At 40.1% G+C, this 27,167-nt stretch overlaps 1 protein-coding gene across 2 annotated transcripts in view; it reads left to right on the plus strand.

Annotated features, from left to right (window-relative positions):
• The window catches only part of LOC126470908 (intraflagellar transport protein 88 homolog), a 98,416-nt gene that overhangs the window by 59,003 nt on the left and 12,246 nt on the right, over positions 1-27,167 (plus strand). Inside the window, exons 12-16 of one of the 2 annotated variants that reach the window (XM_050098941.1) lie at positions 12,691-12,838; positions 14,148-14,259; positions 14,337-14,571; positions 20,772-20,897; positions 21,704-21,937. In XM_050098941.1, coding sequence (XP_049954898.1) covers positions 12,691-12,838; positions 14,148-14,259; positions 14,337-14,571; positions 20,772-20,897; positions 21,704-21,937 — 855 coding nt within the window. Of the gene's footprint in view, positions 1-12,690; positions 12,839-14,147; positions 14,260-14,336; positions 14,572-20,771; positions 20,898-21,703; positions 21,938-27,167 lie in introns of those variants that run through there. The other variant, XM_050098948.1, reaches the window with a different exon arrangement.

Below are 27,167 nucleotides of genomic sequence, written 5' to 3' on the forward strand. Positions count from 1 at the left end.
TTCTTAAATTATAAGTGGACAAAGAAATTTTCCAGATTTAGTGTTCATTTAGTAATGAGGAAAAACCAGGAAGGCTTGTCTTCTTCTACCTCTTCATACTGATTCTTGGTACATATTTAATCTTTTGCCCCTGTAAACACTGTCTTCCAAATAAAGATTTTCTGACCAAGAAACCCTTCAAGTTCTCCACATTCTGCTGAAGTTTCTCTTACCAGTGACACACCTGTTAATCAGTTACTTCTTCTGTTATACTTGTGGAGCCAGTGAAGCAAAATTAAATTTACATCCTCAAAACACATGAGTACCTCCAGTACACCATCAGTGATCATGAGTTTCTTTTGTTGGCAGCTTCAGAGATATATTAGTAGGAAAGTAACCTTTACAGTAGACTGTTCCACCTTGAATGCCTACCTGCATGCACCTGAGTGCCCACAGGGTGGGTGAACAGCTAACATGCAGGCCATCAGGCAGCCAGACCATAGCTTAAGTGATTGTCCTACCCTGGCCAAGCATTCACAAGTGCCAGGTGCGCTTACCGTATTTACTCGAATGTAAGCCACACCTGAAAAATGAGACTTGAAATCAAGGGGGGGAAAAAAAAAATTCCCGAATCCAAGCCACACCTGAAATTTGAGACTCTAAATGGCAAGGGGAGAGTACAGTTTTAGGCCGTACCTCCAAATCGAAACAAAGTTGGTCCATTGTAATATGAGACACAATTTAGGTCGAATGAATGATGATACAGCTACAGTAGTTTGGTTCGAGTCGTAAGCTTAGCAGTTAAGCTTTACCAGGTAGCCATTGCTATGCATTAGGCGCTCCGTCCATATTTATATGGGTACCCTTCCTTTTTCACGTGCTTCGTCTGTTTTGAATTGTTTGCTTATTTTTCTTTGATCTGATAAGTGCCATTGTCTTTGTTATAGATGTTTATGTCACTCTTTTCTGAAAATGCATTATTGTACTGTGTCATGCATTCTTTGTCGCATTCTGATAATGAGTGTCTACAACCTGTTGCTGCTTGCGGCATGGCTTGCTTTTGTGCGCGCTACTGCCGCTTACAATGAAAAAGAGAGATATTGTCTCATTAGCGAAACGATGGCAAGAGACTGCTATTTGTTGTTACTTACAATGCTGCTTTCTTTGCTAATGATCAACAAGTACCAAATAATAGACTGCATATGGTAGAAGATGTTCTGAATGAGAGTTTAGCGAAAATGTTTCTCCGCTTGAAAATCTTTGCAGACGCCTCTTTAGTACATTACATTCTGCACAGAAATTAGAGTCATCTTAGATTTAAAAATCTAGTCAATTACCATGCTTCATTTCTGACTGTATCACTATTAGGCATAAGAATAATACGAATATAAACATGACATGATATGTATATTCTTCTGTGTTTGCTGTTGTCTCACTCTAGTTTCATAGTTATTAGGCAGACAGGATTTAAATGAGATAGCAGCAAACACGAAAGAATACATGGCAAAATGTTTATATTCGTATTATTTGTATGGTGAAGAGAATACTGCATGTGATTCACAATTCATAAAAGCTCCTATTAGCAACCATCTCTTCTCACAGGTAGGAAAAAATTCAGAACGTAGAGTTGACCATATTGACAAACATCCCAAACAGTCTTGCCAGTCGCATTTTCGTAGTACACTAAAATGCTGCTACATTCGAAGATGAAGAATGTGGAATTTGTATTTACTTCGTTGGATAATGTATGAAAATGCAATGGTCGAAACTCGGGGCGGAGAAAAAATCTCATCTTCCACCTTTTTTTTTTTTTTTTTTTAATTTATTTACTGACACAGAGGTTTTGGCGCCAGTATTTATCTTTGTGCCTGCAAAGCGTGCCTGTGTAGTGCTACTTATATCCGATGGCAGAAGTTAGTTGCAGCGGCACCTACCAACATTTTTCAGAAATTCTGCTTACTTTGCACTCGATTCTAAGCTGCAGGCAGTTTTTTGGATTACAAAAACCGGAAAAAAAGTGCGGCTTAGATTCGAGTAAATACAGTATGCAGAATATACGAGGGTGAGCCCAAAAGTAAGGTCTCCTATTTTTTATAAGTACATAGACCTGTTTATGTCTACAATGGTTTACATCAGTTTACAGCTTGAACATTTAGCTATTTTTTGACATAATCACCATTTCTGTCGACGCATTTTTGTAGACACTATGGCAGTTTTTGTATACTCATGTCATACCAGCTCGCCGCCATGCTGTTCAGAAAATTATGAACCTCTTCTTTCACCTCGTCGTCGGAGCTAAATCACTGCGACCACAATTAACACTGACAGGCACTGTGAGACTCTTAAAAAACTCAAATGGGAAATTCAGGACTGGAGAAGAGGAATGTTGAGCTAGGGCGTACACATCCTCCATGACAACGCTTGCCCATATATCGCTCGGCAAACTGTTGCTCTCCTGCAACAGTTTCAATGGAACATAATCACCAACCCACCCTATAATCTTGAATGGTACCCAGTGACTATCACCTGTTCCCTACGTTAAAAGAACATTTGCCTGGAAAGCAATTCAGCTCCGATGATGAGGTGAAAGAAGAGGTTCATAACTTTCTGAACAGCATGGTGGTGAGCTGGTATGACATGAGTATACAAAAACTGCTACAGTGTCTACAAAAATGCGTCAACAGAAATGGTGATTATGTTGTAGAAGTAAACAGGTCTATGTACTTATAAAAAAAAATAGGAGACCTTACTTTTGGGATTAGCCTCATATGTCTTTACCAACTGTGTCTGCCCAGTAGGTGAGCTATGAGGCTCTCCTGGGTGCCTATGCCACATGGTGCAGCACTGGAAAAGCATTCTCTATAGTGTTAAGTGCCTAAGACAGTGGATTGTTCAGCCAGTTGCATGACAGAACAGTTGTTCTATGAAAGCATTAAAATTCACCACTTTTCTCATAGGTAATTGAAATCATGTGAGTGAAATATATGTGTGATTATATATATCAAAATGAGTTAGTGCTTTCTTTGTCTTTAGTAACTAGTCTTCAGTTGGTTTGAAAACCCCCTCCTGAGGACACCACATTACCATAGGCCCCTTCAGTGTTGGATGGAAGGGTTTGTGTTCCTCAGTGACACTGGAGCCTATGTCAGAAGTAGTATAGCTGCTGCCAGGACCACCCATACCGGACAAGTCTCAGCAGAGAGGCATTGCAAAGAGTGTTTCACAAGTTAGGGAAGGATGGACTGTTTTTTTTTCCTCAGAGCACTCTGGCAGCAGTGGTTGGGTATAAGCACAATGGCCCCACATTTCCTGAGCTGGGGACAGACCAGTGCAGCCAGACTTCTTCTGCCATAAACTTTGAATATACTTCAGAGAACATCACTAGGCATGATGGAGGAGCTTTGTGTATTCCACAGAAGAGGAAAAACTTGGCTTTACCACATGGTCTGGGAGGAGGAGGGGGGGGGGGGGGGAGGTCCTGCAACTCCAAGGTGTACTGATGGGACAAATGGCTGTTGAGGTAAAACAGTCTGTGGCAGGCAGTCTCTGTGCACCTACCATCACAAGACAGCACATAGGACATTGCCCACTGACACACTGTCTCCTCTTCTGGCAGAGGAGCAAGTTTCTGGTGTGCCATTTTCATTTCAGCAGGTTTGACTATTTGTGTTTGATATACAGATGTAAGGGCAATCTTCGGTTTGACTGGAGACCTGCCCACCATCCTTGCAACACGAACAACAGTGTAACATGGATTCTGAAATTTTTTTAACTGTGTAACATGGATTCTGAAATTTTTTGAACTGTCGGATCTCATCCCTAAAGTGCAGGAGAGGGGAGGTCAGCGTGATCTGAATCTATAGCATGCCCAGAAAGTTTAGCATTCTTATTAGTCGATTTTCACTCTTGTAGTTGTGTCATGGTGGTTATATTTTATAATTGATAGGTGGACTTTAATTAACTTTAAACAACTCTATTTGTGTGGACAGCCTTTGTCTCCCCACCATGAGAATGCCATGCTGACACTTTATAAGAGCACTGATGACCATGCTGTTGAGTGCCCCACATCCACCACCACGAACACCACCACCACCACCACCACTGTAGTAGCCTCCAGAAAGATCGCGGGAGGCGCACATTGGCACGGCGCATCACGGACGGTAGTTGCCGCAAGTAGAGTCCCGTCCACCAGAGGGCACGCGAGAATTCGGACGCGACCTCTGCTGGCATGACAACAACAACAACAACAACTCCGGCAGCACGGGCCGTGCCCAGTCAGTTAACATCGGGCATGCCTAGGACACAGTCCCGGTCTACACTAAGTGAAATGCGACGTAAACGTGAACAGTGTTACTACACAATTGGCGACGAGTAGGGTCGTTCTTTCGCGTGTTGCGTTGTTGTTCCAGTTTCGCAGCTTCTCCACGCCATGGAGGATTTGGTGCGAGTTTTGGTTGCGCAGCAGACGGAACTCATGGCCACCATGAAACAAGTGCTTCCGGCGTTGCTCTCCATGCCGTCTGCTCCAGCGCCGTCCCCTCCTCCCTTTCCCCCGTATGACGAGACGGCGGAGGATTAGGACGCATATGAACATCGCCTTCGGCAGCATTTCCAGGCGTTTCATTTTGCCGATGCGGAGGTATGTCGTGCTGTCTTCTTGTCTTGGATATCTCCCTCGCTGTATCAAGTTTTGCGGCAGCTAGCGCCGTTGCAGGAACCCTCGTCCTTGTCTTTTGACGCATTGTGTTCATTGCTGTCTTCATATTATCGCCGCCGCACGCATGTTGTGGCGGCTAGGGTCGAGTTCTATCAATGCAAGAAACAGCCCCATCAGTCTTACCGGGCATGGGCCACTACCCTGCACGGTCTTAGTCGCAAGTGTCATTTTGTCACGGAGCAGTCGCGAGAGTCATACGCCCACGTTATGGTACGCGACGTCATTGTTCGTTCGGCCCCTGATAGGGAGGTCCGGCAAAGGGCCCTGCAGTTAGAAAACCCTTACCTCGAGGAAGTCCTGTCCATTGCTCAATCGTATGAAGTCTCTCATGCAGCAGGTCAACAGCTGGAAGCATGGTGCGATGTCGCATAGGTTCAGGGCGGCGCGGCCGCGTCCACTGTGTCAGGGGTGGACGACGTGCGAGTGGTACAATCCGGCCGTTACGGCCGCTCCCGCATGGCGCGTAAACAGAATTCCGCCCGCCGGCCCCTGTTGCCGTCCTGTGCGTCGTGCTATATACATCATGATCGGTCAGAGTGCCCACAGCGTTGGGCCGTTTGTCGCTCAGCCTCAAAAGAATCAAAGGAAGCAGGTACAGAGGACATGGACGCTGACATTCAGGAAGTTTCATCGGGCCAGGCTCCCGACGCATCGGCACGCAAACTCTTTATCGAGGTGTCGGTTCGGTCACGCCGGTTACAACTGCAAGTCGATACGGGCGCGGCAGTTTCGTTGTTGAATGCACAAACTTATTCCGACCTTGGATCGCCCCCGTTGGCGCCAGTTTACCGGCGTCTACGCGGTTATGGTAAACAGTTCATTCCCCTACTGGGTCAATTCACTACCGACGTGACTTACAAATCAGTCACTCGGCCTATTACTTTTATTGTTGTCAGTGATGCGAGCTCAGCTAACCTTTTTGGCCTGGATGCCTTTCAAGCTTTCGGTTTTTCTATCGCTGACACCATACAGTTGGTCTCCGAAGACGTTCCCTATCAATCATTGGAATCTTTGATCTCCGACTTTCCAGATATTTTTGAGGAGGGCCTGGGGCGTGTTTCAGATTTTGAAGCTCACTTAACGTTGAAGGCGTCGGCTTGCCCGCGTTTTCTACGCACGAGGCAGATCCTCTTGGCTCTCTGCCCTCAGGTAACGGAAGAGCTAGACCGGCTGACAGCCCTAGGGGTCGTTCTTCCCATTTCTTCCAGTGAGTGGGCTTCGCCCCTCATTATTGTAAGGAAGCCTTGGGAAAATTACATCTTTGTGGCGATTTCAAGGCCACCATTAATTCCCAATTGGTGGTGGACACCTATCCTTTGCCTCGTGCTGATGAGGACTCCAAACGGTTGGCGGTCGTCAACACCCCGTTTGGCCTTTACCAACACCAGCGGTTGGCCTTTGGAATATCCAGTGCCCCGGCGATATTCCAGCATTATCTTGAGCATGTCACGTCAACAATTCCCCATTGTATTAATTACCTGGATGACATAATTGTCACAGGCCGCAGCACGAAGGAACACTTGCACAACCTTCGCACCCTCTTTCTCAAATTCAGGTCTGTGGGCTTGCGTTGCAACCTGCATAAGTCAACCTTCTTTCAACCATCCATTGAGTATGTGGGCTACACCATCTCTCGGCACGGTATCCAGCCATTAGGAAGTTTGGTCCAAGGTATCGCCAACCTTCCTCAGCCAGCTTCGCTGAAAGAGTTACAAGCTTTTTTAGGCAAGATAGCCTATTACCACCGGTTCATTTCCAGGGTTTCCACTATAGCCCACCCCCTGTACTGCCTTCTGCGCAAGGGTGTCCCTTTTGATTGGTCGCCTGCATGGGAGTGAGCGTTCACCTCGTTGAAGGGCCTCCTCACGTCAGCCCCTTGTTTGGCTACTTTTGATCCCCATAAGCCGTTGGTCCTGGCTACAGATGCTTTGCAGTATGGGGTGGGGGCAGTCCTGGCCCATCGCAACGCAGATGGTTCCGAGCAACCACTGGCGTTTGCGTCTAAAACGCTTAGTCCCGCACAGGCCCATTACTCCCAGGTGGAAAAAGAGGCTTTGGCCATTGTCTACGCTGTTACCAAGTTTCACCCTTTCTTGTATGGCATGAAGTTTCAGTTAATCACTGACCATAAGCCGTTAATATCGTTATTTGGCCCCGCCTCTCAGATTCCGGATAGGGTGGCCCACAGACTACAGCGCTGGGCCTTGTTCCTCTCTAAGTACCATTATGACATTCATTTTCGCCCTACAGGACAGCATGCCAACGCCGATGCTCTCTCCCGTCTTCCGGTGGGCCCGGATCCTACGTTCGATCGAGAGGAGATTATGTGTTTTCATTTGGATGTGGCATCCCACCAAGCGGTTGATGGCTTCCCGATCACTAGTTCTCGAGTAGCCAGGGAAACGGCAGCTGACCTGGTTCTCCGGCAAGTAGTTCGCCTCATTCAGCAGGGGTGGTCATCCCACCCTCCGGGCCGGGCCTCGGACCCTCTTCGTAATTATTTTCTTCTACGGTACCGCCTCTCGGTCTTGGAAGGCGTTTCCTTCTGGCTACCAATGATACAGCTCCTCGCGTGGTTGTTCCTGCAAGTTTACGACAGGAGGTCCTCACGTTATTACATGCGGGGCACTGGGGTGTTTCCCGTACTAAAACCTTGGCTCGCAGACATGTGTACTGGCCCGGTATTGACAGAGAACTTGAGCACTTGGTGGCCGCCTGTTCCCAGTGTGCGAGCCAACAAGCATCTCCCAGGGCAGCGTTCTCTTCATGGCCGCCGGCAACCCAAGCATGGGAACGTGTTCACATCGATTTTGCGGGCCCGTTTCTCAACGGTTTTTGGCTCATTGTCATTGATGCTTATTCCCGATTCCCATATGTGGTTCGCTGCTCCTCAACCACTTCAGAAGTTGCAATCCAGGCACTAGCAAAAATCTTTTCTGTGGAAGGTCTGCCAATCACCCTGGTCTCAGACAATGGACCGCAGTTTATTTCACAGACCTTCCAGGATTTTTGTAGGCGCTTCGGTATTCGGCACGTTTGCTCTCCCCCCTTCCATCCACAATCGAATGAGGAAGCCGAGCGCATGGTGTGCACATTTAAGATGCAGATGACAAAGTATGTGCACGAGTTTCCTGCGGAGGAAGCATTGACGTTTTTCTTGACGAAATACCGGACCACACCAATGGGAGAACGCAGCCCCGCAGAGCTCCTCCATGGGCGTCAACCTAGGACTCTGCTGCATCTCCTCCTGCCTGGTCCTCGGCAGTCTTCACAAAACGGAGTACCTGGCTTTCCACTGGGTATGTCGGTCTGGGCCCGTGGGTTTGGTCGCAATCCAAGTTGGATACCAGCAGTGGTCCTGCGCTGAAATGGCGGCCGGCTCTATACCTTGCAGGCGGGGGACCGGGTGGTACGTCGTCACCAAAATCAGCTGCGTCCACGTTCGGGCACCCACCCTCCGCCCTCTCGGACACCGACTTCCCCATTGCCGGCACCTGTGTTGGTTTCACAGGGGACGTTGCCTCCTCTCCGCGCTGTGCCTCTGCCGCACTGCGATGGTTCTCAGCCTTGGCAGCCTCCAGTAGCTCCAGCACCGGCATCGCCATTGTTCGAGATGCCCCAGCGAGAGCTGGCCCCTCTAGCAGGCCCAGTTTCTCAGGAGGTTGGTTCACCTGTGGTCGTCCCTTCCCCTTCGTCCCCACCACTGGGTCTTGCCCCTCCCGGGGTGGAACAGGATCCGGAGTTCGACAGCTTGTCGCCCGTTCTGTCTCGGGCTCCGGTTGTGGGACGACGGAGGCCTCTTCGTGTGGTTCACTTCCAGCCGTATTCGAAGGTTCCGGCTCGAGGGTTGGCAGATCCCCTCCACTCCGGCCATCCAATGGATGTGGAGGTCATCGCTCCTGCCCGACGCTCCACCTTCTGATGCAGTGGATCACAGTGGCTTCACCCCCCGAAGGAGGAGGAGTGTAGTAGCCACCAGAAAGATCGCGGGAAGCGCACATTGGCACGGCGTGTCACGGACGGTAGTTGCCGCAAGTAGAGTCCCGTCCACCAGAGGGCACGTGAGAATTCGGACGCGACCTCTGCCGGCATGACAACAACAACAACAACAACAACAACTCCGGCAGCACGGGCCGTGCCCAGTCAGTTAAAATCGGGCATGCCTAGGACACAGTCCCGGTCTACGCTAAGTGAAGTGCGACATAAACGTGAACAGTGTTACTACAACCACCATGATTATTCTGGCAATTTTACGTTGTCCAGTATAATTTTATTCTATTTTCTGCCCAGAAGGATAATCTTTAGTGTCAGATTGTTGGATTACTCTCTTCACCATTTCCAGAGTTTTACATTAATGTATAGTGGACATCTCCTTACCCTTTCATTTCCTGTGTGTGTATTGTTTTCCTCTTTTGGGTGTATGTGCTTATAGCTATGAAATCACAGATTGTTGCTTACATTTATAGAGTGTAGAATAATAACTGCTCCTAGTCACAGTAAAATGTCATTTCATTTAATACATGACTAGTTTTTGGTTTGTGCCCATCTTCAGGTGGTTTATAATCAGTTACATGTTTCCATACACTATGTTGGAGATCAGTATAGCTGGAGTATCCATATCATTTCCATGTTACATTTATCACATTTTTTACAAAAATATTTCTGTTTTTTGCAAGTTAATTGAATATTAGTCACCTTGGTAATTATTCGTTCTTCCGTATTATGTCTTTGATACAGTAGTGGCACTTTAGATGTTAGTAGCTTCAGAAGCACATGCACTCACATCATCCACTGTGTTTATGTAGTAAAGTATGTAAACACATTGGATGTTGTGATTGCATGTGCTTCTGAAGTTAACTAACATCTAAAGTGACACCACTGTATAAAAGGCGTAATGTGGAAGTATCAATAATTACCATGGTGACTAATATAAAATTAATGTGTAAAAACTCAAAATATTTTTGTTAAAAAACATGATAAATATAATGTGAAAATGATATGGATACTCCAGCTATATTGATTTCCACCTCTGAGTATGGAAACGTGTAAATGAATTTAAATTACTTGAAGATGGGCATAAGACTGAAATCAGTTGTATATAAAATTAAATTGACTTCCATTGTGAATAGTAGTGATTATTTTTCTACAACCTGTAAAGGAACAGTCATGGGGTTCAGCTGAATTCATTGTGGATAAAATTCATATTGCTTACATTTACCATACTTCATGTCCACATGTAATGGAATCTGTTCTTTGTTTAACAGCTATGCTCATGCCACACAAGACAGAGACACTGAATATTGTGTAACTAGCAACTAGACATCTTTATTAACCATAAAATCTCATGTACACAATATCAGAAGTAACACCAACCAAGTTTAATTCTACTTCCACATGAAGACATCCCCAATAACACTGAATGAAGTATAGAATGGTACAAAGTCTCTTAATCATAGAACACATCAATATACATTTAGTGATCACTTATTGACACAGGGGTGTTTTGATATCTACTATCTGGTAGAAGTGGATACGGAAAATTGATTATCATTCTTATATACAGGTGCTTATTCGTTGATGACTTGTTAATAAATGGTAAAGGATCTAAAGGATCTAAGAGACACATCACACAGAGGTTAATGCCTATAAATTTGCTCATCTAAATGGGAGTAAGTGCTTCTTGTTGAAATGTAGCAGTAGTAAACTTAGGCATAAATAAATTTTTTGTTGGATTTTGCATTAGAAAAGGATATTTGCAAATAGTTAAACAATACCAACTGTATGGTGCTGTACATAATAACCTCTCTAAGCCATCTGACAAATTATACAAATATTACCAGAATATATTGTATTTGAGAAATAACTTCAGTAAGTAAATATCGCCTTAAAAAGGAAAAGAAAAATTATTTTATAATGTAGCTTCTTATTCCTAAAAGAAAAAGTCTTTTTGTTGTTGCACTCAAAGATTATTTAGATGTAGCTGAGGGAATTGCTGGACACAGCAGAAATATTCTGCTGAAGTGTTATCACTGATGTAGCTGGTGTGGATGAGGAGCTGCAGTGGGCACGATATTTAAGCAAATCTCAGACAGTGAGAAATGAGCCATATATCCCAGTTTTGATTGATGTGCACATGCACATTATAAATAAGTGCAAGCATTATTTGTCAATATTGCAGACATTTTTCTGTCAAAATGAGTCAACAGAAAGCGTGGAAGGAATTGATGTGGTTCTGCATTTCAGCAGCAGTTTTGTTTGGTGATAAAATTAATATCATTGTTTATGAAAACATTTTGGGCAATTACATGTTTTCTGCACCATGACAACTGTCTGACCTTGTGAGTGCCAGCATATCTTCTTGACCAATACAAGAACTTTTACTTTTTGGTTTGAAGAACGTATAGTGTTTCCTGGAATGATCTCAAAATCGTGACCAGAGCTCTATCGGGCATCATTAGGACGAACTAGAGCATTGAATGCAGCAGATCAATTCATCCAAAAGCTGAGCAACAACTATTCACAAATTTTTCTTTAGGGAGGAAGGATACAGATTCCTCATTTGCTGTATGAGAAATCATAGTAAAGTGTTTCCTGAAAATTCCAGAGAAGAAATATGACATTATCTTGATTGCACTTACAACACTCAGTTAAGTGTTTGGATGCGCGCGCGCGCGCGCACACACACACACACACACACACACACACACACACACACACACACACACACACACAGGATGATTCAGGAGAAATGTCATATAATTTGGAAAGTAATTATACATGTGAAAATAAACCAAAAAAGCCCTATGAACATGTGTCTGATTTTCGATTGTTACGGAACTGGATAGAGTTGATGACCACACACATCGGTGAATGATTATGAAGACAAATATGAATATTATTTTTATACTGTGTGCTAACTGTGAGTTGGCCAATTGGCTCTGTAGGCCTGAGTCAGTAGAAGTCAGAAGACTTTGGCCGGTAGCCATTTGTACTGTGTGAGATAACAATTGTTGCCTGCTGTATTGTTGTTTTGTACTTCACTGTTCTCACTGTTTACATATGATAAAAGTACATAATTGTTGTAGTTAGGATGTTTATTAAAAATGTTGTTACATATGACAATTTCAGTTCAGGTTACAAACAAAATTAAGTGATCTTTATCTTTGTGAATGACTTCTGCTTTCATGGAAACATATAGCACTGGCAAGGCTCCTGCTCTGCAGGAGGAAGATGGGGCTTTATTTATCAATGGATTTAAGAGTGTATAGTGTAAAAAAGATATTGGGACATTCTTTAATTACTACACACATTTCTTGAATATTTTTACATACACCATTTTAGCAAAAAGTTATATTACACAATATTTTATTACTTTGACACTTAACAAAAACAATCTTAATTGGTGCTACAGTGTTTTTTATGCTCCCTTGCTGTATATAAAAACAAAACTGCAGCACCAGTTAACATTGTTTTTGTAAAGTATATAGGGTAATAAAATATTATGTAATATTACTTTTCGCTAAAATGATCTGTGTACAACAAATTCAAGAAAAAGGGTATAATAATTAAGCAATGGCCCAATATAATTTGTAAACTGTACAGTCCTAGTTTCACAGGATCAATAAGTGAGTAAATAAATAAATAAACCCCCGCTTGGGGGTACCTTCAGCAGTGCAGGCACTCTACCTGTGCTTCATGGTTCCATGAAAGCAGAAATCATGAACATAGCTAAAGATCGCTTAAATGTTGTTTGCAATCAGGACTGAAATCATGGCCCTTCATCCTGTGGTGGTTTATGTAGGGGTCAGACTTACTTCGTCCACTCCATCTAGCTTATAGTCAGCACACTGTGTGTAGTACTGACACAGCAGTTGTTTGGTGGATAAATTACAAACACTCTTTCTTTTATTTTGCATTAATTTTTCTAAATTCCACAACATGAAAGGTTTTATGAATAGTATATGTGTAATCATGAATATTCATCTTCTGTTCAGGTTTGGTAAACAAGCAATTAGGATTGTACGATGAAGCTCTGGAATGCTTTTTCAAACTTCAGACAATTGTGAAGCATCATCCACAAGTTCTTTATCAGCTAGCCAATCTCCATGAACTTGTTGGTGATGTCGATCAGGCAACTGAATGGTATGTTAACTACAGATTCTGAATACCTATGTATGTTTTTTGTTTTGAGACAATTATTCGTAATAATCACAAGTAAAAAATTTATTGTGTCGGTTTCAAAGCATCCAGTATTTTAAAAATGAATAGTTGCTCATAATCGCAATAGAAATATGTCATTCCACTGTCATGAATAAAAAAAAATAAATACTACCAAAAAGGTGGTTTGGCTAAATTTTTAACTAGGTCCATGTAAAATTCAACTTTCTGCAGTTTGTTTTATGAAATTTTCTAAATTACAGGACTAGTGAATCTATTAAATCTTTTGGTATCTCTCAGTTTTCTGATACCTAATAAATGTACTTTTTACCTGTTATGTGTTTGGATTGGTATCCTAATTGACTTTATGCACATGTAAAAGCTTAACATGTGAACTAACTGGTCCCATGTCTGATCATTTTTCCCATTGTTGCATCTTGTTAATCTGCCTGATGGTTTTTCCCCATTTTACAACATTCATGCACTCCAATGCCATGATTGTTAAAGAAAAATAAACAATGACATTGTTTAAACAACTGCTCCCTTATATGCTGTAAATGGCTTGTTGAACATACAAAAAACTTAGATAGGAAAATTTAGATTTTGCTTTCACCTTTACTTCTGCTACCTGCTGCTTCGGATTTTAGGGAGAGGATTTTAATGTGCTGCTGGGTGACTGGCTCACCCAGGTTTTAGGTAAGAGGTCCACCAGTCACGGTTACCTACTTGTTTCACTTTGATTTCTGTTCTCTTTTCCTTGTGTCTCCTTTCCTTTTTTAGTGTGTTTCTTCTCCTCTTGTTTTGCTCTGTATGTGAGGATTTGGAACTGCATCAGGTCTGTGTCTTTTAGCCGTTCTCCTTGTTCGCTGTCCGTCTTCGTCCCTTCACCGCATGTGTTCCTGTTTCTATGCATTTGGGCACTGATGACCATGCTGTTTAGCGCCCAAAAACCTCAAACCGCACACACACACTTCTGCTAATTTCTCAAGTTTTATTTATTTGGTTCTCTATTTTTCATCCTTAATAGATGTGACAGAGAACAAATGAAGAACTAAACAAAAATGCAAAGCTAAATTTTAATATGTATTATGATTTTTTTTCTGTTTTCATAATAGTGATGAGCTTGCCTCTTTGACACAGCTAAAGGACTTAGAAATAGGGCTCTCCAAAGTACTTGGTATTTTAAAATTTCTGAGTCACAAGAAATTAGTTGCAGATAAAACCCATACTCCACAATCACCAGCATGCAAGTAAATTTGGATTTTTTTTCTTTAATTTCCTCAATTGTTAACAGGTATCTACAACTTATTGGCATTGTGCCCACTGATCCAGGTGTCTTGCAAAAAATGGGAGAAATGTATGACAATGAAGGGGATAAACAGCAAGCCTTTCAATATCATTTTGATGTAAGTATATTTTTCTGTAAGCAGTTGCTCATTCTAACTGTTTGGACACATTTGCTGATGTATTGTACTGTTTGCAGTCATATCGTTATTTTCCATCAAATTTTGAAGTTATCGATTGGCTTGGATCATACTCAGTTGAAATGCAAGTTGCAGAGAAAGCCATAAATTACTTTGAACGAGCAGCACTGATGCAGCCAGATGAAGTAAAGTGGCAGTTGATGGTAGCCTCATGCCATAGACGGAGTGGAAACTATCATCAAGCTCTAAATTTGTACAAGGAAATTCACCACAGATTTCCAGATAATATAGAATGTGAGTTGAACCTTAATAAATTCGATAATGATGTTTTTCTGTCTGTTTATTCAGTGTTATTTGTTTGATTTGCTCATATGGCTACTCATATTGTATTCTTGCAAGGGCACTCAGTAAAACTTTGAAAAACCTTTAGAGATGTTGTCAGTATAAAAAGATCTTTTGGCATCCCTAAAGTATCACGTGTCCTCCAAGCAATTACATAGGTTATGAATAGTTACTCACATTGTGTCTAAGTAAGCTTTTTTTTACTCTCTTACTTCATTGTTTGAGTGAAGTTGTCCATATTGGTGGCATGTTTCAAAAATGCTTAATTGCAACTGAAGGTGTTCACTGTGAAATAAATGTGTAATGTGAACACAAATATTTTACTAAAATGGGAAATGGTTGTAGAAAATTACATTCATACATCCATATTAAGGAAGTAAACTCATTACTTTTGATGTAGTCATTCAATTTTTGAAGATACTGTTTATGATAGATATGAGAATATTGCTACATCTGAGTGAATTATTTATAATATACTCATTCTTTTAGTGAATATTCACAAAAGGCATTAAAATTCATAAATGTTATAGTAATAACTCCACAAACAGCTGTATCTTTAACCAATTTGACTAAGGCTTATAGCCACATCAGGAGCACATCTAAACAATAAAAAATGACAGTTACTGCAGCCCTGTATATCAAAGTAAACAAACAGCTGCCAATATGATATCCTCGGAGTGGTGAAGCAATTTAAATCACCTAATAAAAGCAAGTCTTCCAGTCCAGACTGTATACCAGATAGGTTCCTTTTAGAGTATGCTGATGCAGTAGCTCCTTATTTAACAATCATATACAGCTGCTCACTTGACAAAGGATCCATACCCAAAAACTGGAGAGTTGCACAGGTCACACCAGTATTGATGAAAAGCAATAGGAGTAATCCACAGGCCCATATCAATTAACATTAATCTGCAGCAAGATTTTGGAACATATATCGTGTTATAACATTATGAATTACTTCAAAGAGAACAACGGTCCATTGACACACAGTCAACACGAATTTAGAAATCATTGTTCTTGTGAAACACAACTAGCTCTTTATTCATGTGAAGTGTCAAATGCTATTGTCAAGGGATTTCAAATTGATTCTGTATTTCTAGTTTTCCAGAAAGCTTTTGACACTGCACTTCACAAGACTTAAAATCAAATCGTGTGCTTGGGGAATATCATCTCAGTTATGAGACTGGATTAATGATTTCTTGTCAGGAATGTCAGAGTTCATAGTAAATCATGGAAAGTCATCAAGTAAAGCAGAAGTGATTTCTGGTGTTCCCCAAGATAGTGTTATAGGCTCTCTGCTGTTCCTTATGTATATAAAAGATTTAGGAGACAATGTGAGCAACCATTTTTAGTTGTTTACAAGATAATAAATGACAGCGCCATCTGCAAAGTTATCAGCGGACAAAACAAATTTCAAAACTATTTAGAAAAGATGGTGTGCGATTAGCAGTTGACCCTAAATAATGAAAAGTGTGAAGTCATCCACATGAGTGCTAAAAGGAATCCATTAAACTTCAGTTACAAAATAAATAAATCAAATCTAAAGGCCATAAAGCAACTAAATACATAGGAATTACAATTAAAAATGACTTAAATTGGAAAAAAATACATAGAAAATGTTGTGCAACTAAATATGTAGGAATTACAATTAAAAATGACTTAAATTGGAAAAAAATACATAGAAAATGTTGTGCGGAAGGTGAACCAAAGACTGTGATATATTGGCAGAATGCTTAGAAGATGCAACAGATCTACTAAAGAAACTGCCTACAATACTTTTGTCCATTCTCTTGTGGAGTACTGCTGTGTGTTGTGGTATCCTTACCAGCTAGGGTTAATGGAGTATATTGAGAAAGCTCAAAGAAGGGCAGCACATTTTGTATTATCAAGAAATAGAGGAGAGATTATCAAGGACATGGTAAGGATTTGGGTTGGACGTTTTTAAAACAAGGGCATTTCTTGTTGTGGAGGGATCTCCTCACAAAATTTCACTTACCAACTTCCTCCCCAGAGTGCAAAAATATCTTGTTGATGCAGACCTACATAGGGAGAAATGATCATAATAATAAAATAAGGGAAATCAGAGGTTGCACAGAAAGATATAGATGTTAGTGTTTTCCACGCAATGTTCAAGAGCAGAATAATAGAGAATTATTGTGAAGGTGGTTTGATGAACCCTCTGCCAGGTATTTAAGTGTGATTTGCACAGTATTAATGTAGATGTAGGCTACCAGGGCCAGAAGCACCAACTTATGAGAATAGATAAAACCACACGTGTACTTACAAAAATTAAAACGTGGTAAATGACATGACAGAGAATATAGAAGGCTCAAGCTTCATAGTTAAAACCATAACATCCAAAGGGCAGATAGTCAATGGATAAAAAGTTGGGCCATGTAAAAAGGGCACACCTATAACCAATGTGCAAAAGCGAGACACAGGAATAAAAGCTACATATTGTCGAGGCAAGTAGCAGAAGGCTTACCAGCATGTAAGCCCAACACAGAGCCACCCAGCAGGTGAGCCACAGAAACCACTGGCCACACTGTATATGTGGACCGAGGTGGTGAAGCAAAGTATATTGCACATGAGTTACAGGTACAGAGAGTACCGTCATGACATGGCATGGGAGAAACCAAAACCACGTCCCCTATACTCTAAGCATACTATAAAAGTTGGAGCTTCGGTGCATCAATTTTGACAAAATAAAAATAACAAAGCAAGCAGATACCACTTATGGGAAGCCTAGAGCAGGGCTGGCCTTGGTGTACCAAACTGTACATGTGCTGGGTGTGCAGGCCGCATGCAGTCCAAGGCTCTGCCTGTTTTGGCTATGCTCAGTCTTTCACAAAAGTGTCTGTTAAAGGATGACATTTCATTTAGTATTGCAATGTTGTATTTTTCAGTCAACTCAACTCTCTTCAGTTTAGTGCTGTTACCTTTTGCTATTTGTTCGTGGTGTGGACATTGACAGGTCCAGTAGCTGTTTGCACAAAAACAGGCTGTCTAGCAGTGTGCCTTCACAAGCTTTAATCATTAAAAGGAATGATGGAAGAGCAGCATAAGGATTCTCAATATCTGTAGCGCAGTCACTTAATTGACAGGTACTGGAGAAACAACATTACAGTACCTACAGAAAGAATTAAAATATTTATTTGACAATAAAAGAGCAAAAATTTACAATGAATGCTAGACAGGATTCATTATTCTGTGCATCAAGAAGCACTTTGTACTAAATTTGCAGCCATGGAGCACATGAAGAAATTTGTGGTACAAATAGTAAAATTTCTGAAGCTGCTTGCTTTATTCCACTGTCAGTTGCAACAGTTTTTGATGGAAGTGAATGAAGAGTGTGGAGACTTTATATATTACAGCAAAGTATGTTGGTTAAGTTAAGGGGCAAACCTGGAAGGGGTTTTGATTTAAAACCTGCTGTTGTTGAATTTATGGAGGAAAAATGAGTGCAGGAACAAAGATTAGAATATGCAGAATGGATTGCAAACCTTGAATTTTAAGTGAACTTGACTGCACACTACCCATAGTAAGACTTCACAAGATGTGAAACAGCATCTTTCTGATTTGTGTGGGATGCATTTAAAGAGAAAATCACGCTGTAGAAGGGATAAATTCTGACACACACAGTCCAGTTCTCTAAGCTAAAGAAAACACGAGCTTGAAGAACTCATTGTGCTCTTGAATTAATTACAAAGATAGTTTTCTAAACTTTTTGAGGACACTGCCAATCTTATTTCTACTTTCAAGCTATTTTTGAGACCATTCTGTTTTGGTTGAAAGCATCCCTGTGGTTGTGCAGATGTAACTGATTGATATGCAGAGTAATTCCCATTTAAAGACAAAGCCTCTGGTGTTAAAATTGTCCACAACATCTACATGGTTTCCTTCAGATAGTCTTTCTACATCTCCATAATAAGGTTGGAGAGGTGCTACAGTATTTTGATTAACATATGAGTGTGAAAGACCTTTTTCAATTATGCAACTACATAAGTCAAGATTATGTGACAATCTTAGGGTGACATTGTTCACATCTGCCTGCATGCTGACAGTTTGTATGAGATAAAAATTATAATATAATTAAATAATAATGAATTTTTTTTTTTTTTTTTGTGATTTGTCTTGCTGAGAAATGTGAAATGGAAAGCCAAGTTGTATACTGTGTGACTGCATTTTCAGTTTTGCCCTCCTTTTACTCAGACATTGTGCTGTAGCAGTGGGGAAGTGTGCAGCTAGGGTGAGAGCTATGCGTCTTTTGCCAGGGCACAGCTCATGAGCCGAATTATTGGCCACCCTTGGTCAAAATGACAGACCCAGACACAAGAGTAAATTATGTTTCATGTAAAGTGGTGGCACAATTGAATACCCAGAAAGGAAACTATATTGCAAGAGCAAAGATGCCTCAAGTTAAACAAGGGAGGTAAACAGAGTATAATAAACAAGGTTAAATGAACCACTAGGCTCTCACAATACAGTCATAATTAGGTAAAAAGCCACCATGCCATAGTTCAATTTGGTTGTTCAGCATGATGTGTGGATACACATAATCTCCACAGAGTCATTTGTAAAAAACTCAGAAAGTCTGCAGATGCCTTTGTATATTGCATTACAGCAAACATTGGATATGATAAAAGAATGGGTGGAGCTGTTGAAATGGAAGTATTTTTGTTTATTGGGAGGTTTAATGTTAATTGGAGTTCATATGGTGCCCTCAGTGAGGTGAAGGTGGACATCTAGGAAGATAACTGACTGAGCTAAGGAGGACATTTGAAATGAGTGGTGAAAAAGTTGTTGAGATTTTGGAGGAAAGAGATAAATGTATCCTCACCTTGATCTAGACCATAACAGTGTTAATAATGAACCTGACCTCCAAGTGATTTCTTTAAAATTCTGGGGGGCTAGAGAGCATTCTTCTGTATAGCTTATGAAAAAAGTTGTGATACAACAGTGCAGTTCAAGCATCCATAGTGCTGCTGTGGATTTGTTAGTAGTTAGTTAAAGGGATTTTGTGGAAAGGGGGAAGGGGGGGGGGGGGGGCTCGACAATGACATGATCAATGATCAATGGGCAGATGAAGTGAGGTATATCTTATCTGCTGTCATCATCTCTCTCAAAGTGCAAACAATGCAACAGAACCTATGCAATACATTTGGCCATCATTACACTGCTCATGCTCCTAACCTTCAAGCCTAACAATCATATATGAAAGGCCCAGGGAAGACTTGTCTCTTGCATGTGCTCAAAATCACTTCTTCCAGCCCTGTCACTAGCATTTCCATTCAATTGTGTCGAATGGGTTGCCTGAACAATGTAGCTGTAGAGCACGCTGCTCAAGATAGTCTGGAACAGAGAAGTCAGCCTTTCTGGAATTTATTACAAAATGATGTACAACACATCTGCCAAATCATGCATCTAAAGATAAGCATTAAACACTAAAATGCTTTAAGGTAGTAAAGGCAGCACAGCTGAAACTTCTATAATGGTGGAACTGAGTTGGTTTTTGGATACTACAAATCATTAGCATTATGTTATGGAAGAAATAATAACAAAATTCAAAGTAAGAATATGGCAGCTCCTTAATAAAATTTTCTACAAATATTTTTTGAACTTACAGGTTTACTTTCTAGACAATCTGTCTGCCAGGATCCATAATAGTTTATCACTGAAGTATTGATTATTATCTCCTTCTGTCACCATTCAGTGTTAATTACAAAATGTACAGTATGCTTGGTGGTACCTCCCCTATATTTACTTTTTTTGCCGGGAGTCATTTGTGTCATCCATTTACGTGTTTTGTAACTAATTTGTATGACTTTTTTCTTGTTTAATAGATTGGATATTGTGTATTGTAGAAATCAGGAGAAAATTTATCCATTGCTGAAACAAGTGTGGCAAGTAATATAAAAATTACTATCTGCGTAATTAGTATACTGTCAGTCAATGCTGTAGGTTCAGTATGCAAGTAGCTGAATTGCCCAGTCTCAAACACTCAGCTGCTGATTTGCTCAAGGATTCACTGCCGTAATAACTTTGGAGAAAATTACGAATACATATGTGTGATAGTAGGGCCCTACATAGATTTTGCATGTTACATGAGCAAAAAACCATACTGCCAAAACTAATAATAAAAATGTTGATAGGTCTGAAGTTTTTGATCAGACTATGCAGTGATCTTGGACTGAAAGAAGCTTCTAATTATGCTGTGGAACTGAAGAAGCTAGAAGCATCTAAAGCTGCACGGGAAAGAATAGGAAGCAGTAGACCAGGTATTATATCCATCAAAGAAATTCCAGCACTGTTGTTAGAAATCACTTCTGTTAATGTTTTGTTATCACAGTTTCAGTCTCTTAACTAGAAATATTTGTATTCAGCTTAAACAATAGCAGAATTGTGTACTTAAAATGTTGATTATGTGAAAAACAAACAAAAAGTATTTGTTTCCTTGATAACACTTCTGCATTGCCATGATGATAAATGTTGTTGTTACTATACATAAATGTGACTCTTTCCTGTTTTATAAAGTAGTGGATTGAAAGTAATATGGTCTTCATGGGTAAAAATGTCCTCAGAACGTGTTATTTTGTACAAATTAATTTTTTTACCTAATTGCTTCTGAAGGACATGAATGCATAGACTTTTTGTTCTGCACAGCTACAATATAAATATATAAACACCATTTGCATCATAATGCCTTTTGCACAAAATAGTTATGTAACATTCCCAGGATTAGCATTAAGTCCTAATGTGCTACACATTCTTAGTGGGCCCAGACAAAATGTAATAATCTAAATATTGTTTTCCATGTATCAAAGTTGCTTGGTCATTACAGTTTGATAGAGGATTCTTTCCCTCCATACATTTTATAGTTGTTAAGCACCTTGTCATGAGTAGTGTGAGACAATGTACTGCCCAAGAAGTGGCAGCATACCCATGGACCATTCTGATAACAAATGAGATATTTGTTTGGAAATACTTTTAGGAATAAAACATTTAAGGCATAATAAGAAAGTTGTTTTTTCCTGCCTTTTGTGGCAGCATGTTTGGTCCAAGCCAAAGATCTTATCTGTTGCAGGATCTCGTAGAGGTGGAAGTGGTCTGTCATCACGGGGGGGATCAGCTGCTGGGAGCTTCAGCCCACAAGGAGGACGTGGCTCTCCTGTGTCAGCAGTCGGTCAGCGGACTGGAGGCAGGGTCGCTTCAGGTTCAGGCTCTGCATCGGGATCGGGTAGCAGCAGCAGGGCAAGCAAGGCCTCATTGCTAGAGTCTACCACAGATGAACCTTATTTGCCCAGTCAGCGCCACATTGGTAAATTATTGTCATCAGATCCTATAGGCTTTTTGTTTAATTGTCAGTTACAGCCATCATGAAATGTTATAATTAATTTTATGGAGCATCAGTAATCACTGAGCATTTTAACTTGATATTCCTTTGATTACTAATTGTTTCATTATGTAAGAGAGAAGTTGTTTTCTGTTTTTCTAACTGAAATCGGTATAATGCAAAATACCTCAGATTTCTCTGCCACATAAGAGGGACAGTCTAATTCAGACAAAAGTATTGGCCTAATATTTCTGCTGGTATGCAGTCAGGTTATAATAGAAAACGTAAAATGAGGTGTGAAAACAAAGTGAGTCCCAGGTGGTCAGCTGAAGTAACAATTTTACAAAATTTTGAATTCTTTGTTTCATGAGTTTGGTCACACTACATTAGCTACAATGTAGGTAACAGAGAATACATCAGTTGAAAAAGTAAAAGTGTGATGTATTGGTTGTCATCTATCACTTAGCACTTCTTGCACCTCTGGTAATGGTTGTTAATGTGAAAAATGCCAAGTTGCGCTGCGGTTTGGACTGCATATTTAATAACTGGTTTTCTATTATTGTTGATGACTTTTTGGAAGTTCTACTCATTCTAAAAATATAGCTAGTTCATGTAAGACAGCAGCATATTAATATTTTAGTTACTGCCCTATGGCTTGCAGGTAATTGTTGGATGTCATATTGCACCAACAACAACTGCTATTAAAATCTTCATATAGCTGTTGACAGTGGTGCAACATTTTGTTTTTAAACTGAAGGACTCGAAACTTGGGTTTGATACCAGTTGGTCCCATGATTTTTTGGGCCATTTATGATGTCTTTCGCTTCTGCAAATTTTTTATTAATGTGAAATATGCAAAGATGTATCATGATTTGAAATCATCATTAAATTTTAGTTAACCCTGTAATTGGCTAGGTAAGTCAATTGAAAGGTTGAAGGAAGACAAGGGCATATCACCACAATAGGAACACTCTAGTAAAACATTGTGTTGTTGAAACTATATGTAAGGTTGATGATAGCTTTACCTTTACCTCATATGATTATATTTGTCATGGAACTGATAATCTAATCTTGGATAGTTGTTTCATAATAACTGTTGCCTTCCCAAAATATCTTTCTTAAACATTTAAGTTTTAGAACAATGTTGAATTAACATAATACCTATCTTGTGCTAAAAACTCTGGCATTTTGTGCCCTAAGAATTCTGTCTGTCAACATGATGTTTAGAGCATAAGAACAGAATTGGCAGTCTGGTTAAACAACAAAGATTACATTCATTCATTGGAGCTTTGGACTGCCAGGTGTGCTGATGATATATACATTCAAACTACACTTCCAGTAGTTTTCTTACACTTCTACTGACAGAGTTTGTTCTTCCATCTGAATTAGTCATTTTTATTATACCACCACACAGAGCAAAGAAACATCATTTTTAAAAAATTATCTTATTTTATATTTAAAACTTATATTTCTTGACATTGTTAATGCAGAATCAGTTTCTAACTGCTGTTTCTTTCTGTTAATAAGCACTTAAACTCATTCTAGATACATGAAGTTTTTCCTTCAGAATAGGCACATAAATTGATGAATGAATGAAAAATTCATCTTGATCAGTAGAAAATAGTTTTCACTATCAATTGAATTAATTAAGTGGGGATCAAGTCCATGAAATAGAGTGCCATGAAATGATGTCAGTCAAATTCTTATCGTAGTAGGCAAGATATCTAAATTTGAATCTGGCCTGGCATAGATTTTTATTTTACTCTTTAACTATTGTGCAAAGAATACATCTTCTGTTGTATTGTGCAAAGGTGTAATGAGCGACTCTCATTCAGCAAATGCTCGAGTCTGATTAAACATGTAGGTTACTGAAAAGAATAGACTACATGATGGTACTCAGTAATTGCTCTCTCTCTGCAGTTGGCCTACATATAAAACTGTTTCCCATGCTTGCTAAGTGCTCTGCTCCTTAAGTTTGCTTTTTATTTCAAATATTTCTGCTTTGTGAAATGTTACCCTTTTATGAACAGTTCACTAATTTGCTTGAACACAGATTAAGTTGGTGCTGTGTTAAAACACCAAAATTGGATTCGAGAGGACAGCAGTTCAAATCCAACTACTGCCATCCAGATTTTGGCTATCTATGATTTTCCTAAATTAAATAAGATGGATACCAGGATGGTTCCTTTTGAAAGGTACAATGTAGTCCCTTTCCCACCCTTCCCTATTCCAAGCTTTTTCTCTGTCTCTAATAAGGTCATGATGAACGTACATTAAACCTTAATCTTTCGCCTTAATTTACCTAAATTCAGCTACCATCTAGTAGTGCCTATTGTGCCACATCTAGAGGATAGGGATGTTCAGACCTGAAACAATAAAGAACAGAGACACATTTCTAATCAGGATATTTATTAATGAAGACAAACACTTAAGTTATATAATAAATGTGACCTGATGAGGGATGGCACAGAAATGAGCGTAAATCCACTATTAACACGAACTTGTGCATTTCACTGGCAGTACAGCACAGTAATTTAGCAGAGACACTCTGCATAGACTACACAGACAGTACTTTGTCCACTGACACTTGTTGACTCACCAGAATAGCCCTTTGGTAAAAGATTTGCTGCGGAACACAAACTGAGCATAGAGCTCTATGGCCTGACGTACATAATGATTGGCTGTAAGAACAATGCAAATCTTCCATGTAGGTGTGGCCTCAGCCATGTCTTGGTTTGGCAATTGGTTCTGATTCTGGTGCTGCAATCCATTGGACTCTGGTTGGTACACAAAGATCTGCCAAAACATCTGTAACCAATGCCTATTTCCCATCACTGACCCTTGCCAATCACCCTGAAAAGCACAAGTGTCCTGGGACTTAAATTTCATGGGGCACAGCATAACATAGGGCTTTTGCAGTGGATGCAGGAGATGATGAAGCGTATGGTGTCAACGACCATGCAGGAGCTTGAGCAGCTACTCGCTGTCTCATGGCAAGGAACGATAGGAGAGAAACTTCTTGAGGGCTTGAACCAATGTGCTGGAGGAATGCAGCTTGTCCATTTGTGCCTTAGAAGTGTGCACAAAATGTTCAGCTTCTCCATTGTATTGCAAGTGAAATGGCTGTGGCATGATGCTGGATGCCATTAGTCTGGCAAAACTGATGAAAGTCAGCCAATGTGAATTGTTCTCCACTGTTGGAGAGAACTTCAGGCAACCCTTCAAAACAACAGATTGTGGTGAGGGCCAGCACTATATTGGTAGCTGTGGTGGACTTCATTGATGTAACAAATGAGAACTAGCTGTATCAATCCACCACCATCAACCATAAAGTAGCTGACATATATAGAATACAAAGACACAAATACAGACATTAGACCATTCTTGCATAGACCACCAAATAACCCACAAGCCGAAACAACAATAACAACTATCAACACAATCATACACAACAAAATAAATGAAAATACAACTATGGAAGAGTTACAACTACTGGTTTATGTAGGAGCACTCACTACACTAAATATACACACTAGGCAGAGATCAGAACCAACCAACACACACAAGAAACCCACAAAACCAGCATGGCAACACAGGCTACAGATCAGAATAGAAAAACTGAGAAAAGACATCGGACAGCTAACACAATTTATAAGAAATGAAATATCAGACAAAAAACGAAAAAGGTTAGGTAAAATCTCACAACAAGAAGCAATAGAGCAATTAGATGAAAAGAAGCAGAAATTACAAGCATTGGCCAAACGACGTAGAAGGTACAAAAAAAGTGAAAATAGAAAGAAACAAAACCAAACATTCAACACAAACCAAAAGAGATTTTACCAAACAATAGATAATACACACATTAAAATAGACAATCCACCAAACATAACAGACATGGAACACTTCTGGAGCAACATATGGTCAAAACCGGTACAACATAACAGGCATGCACGGTGGATACAAGCAGAAACAGACTCATACAAGATGATACCACAAATGCCTGAAGTGATAATTTTGCAACATGAAGTCACCCGAGCAATTAATTCTACGCACAATTGGAAAGCCCCTGGAAATGATAAAATAGCAAATTTCTGGCCAAAGAAGTTCACCTCAACACATTCACATCTAACTAAATTATTTAACAGTTTCATTGCAGACCCATACACATTCCCTGATACACTTACACATGGAATAACTTATCTGAAACCTAAAGATCAAGCAGACACAGCAAACCCAGCTAAATATCGCCCCATAACATGCCTACCAACAATATACAAAATATTAACTTCAGTCATTACACAGAAATTAATGACACATACAACACAGAACAAAATTATAAATGAAGAACAAAAAGGCTGCTGCAAAGGAGCATGAGGATGTAAAGAGCAACTGATAATAGATGCAGAGGTGACATATCAAGCTAAAACTAAACAAAGGTCGCTACACTACGCATACATTGATTACCAAAAAGCTTTTGATAGTGTACCCCACTCATGGTTACTACAGATATTGGAAATATACAAAGTAGATCCTAAATTGATACAGTTCGTAAACATAGTAATGAAAAACTGGAAAACCACACTTAATATCCAAACAAATTCAGATAATATCACATCACATCACATCACAAGCGTGGAATATACCAAGGAGACTCATTAAGTCCTTTCTGGTTCTGCCTTGCTCTGAACTCACTATCCAACATGCTAAATAATACAAATTATGGATACAATATTACTGGAACATACCCACACAAAATCACACATTTGCTATACATGGATGATCTAAAACTACTGGCAGCAACCAATCAACAACTCAACCAATTACTAAAGATAACAGAAGTATTCAGCAATGATATAAATACGACTTTTGGAACAGACAAATGTAAGAAAAATAGCATAGTCAAGGGAAAACACACTAAACAAGAAGATTACATATTGAATAACCACAGTGACTCCATAGAAGCGATGGAAAAAACAGATGCCTATAAATATCTAGGATACAGACAAAAAATAGGAATAGATAATACAAATATTAAAGAAGAACTAAAAGAAAAATATAGACAAAGACTAACAAAAATACTGAAAACAGAACTGACAGCAAGAAACAAGACAAAAGCTATAAATGCTTATGCTATACCAATATTGACCTACTCATTTGGAGTAGTGAAATGGAGTAACACAGACCTAGAAGCACTCAATACACTTACACGCTCACA

Source organism: Schistocerca serialis, chromosome 1 (assembly GCF_023864345.2).
Source record: "Schistocerca serialis cubense isolate TAMUIC-IGC-003099 chromosome 1, iqSchSeri2.2, whole genome shotgun sequence".
Taxonomy (NCBI): domain Eukaryota; kingdom Metazoa; phylum Arthropoda; class Insecta; order Orthoptera; family Acrididae; genus Schistocerca; species Schistocerca serialis.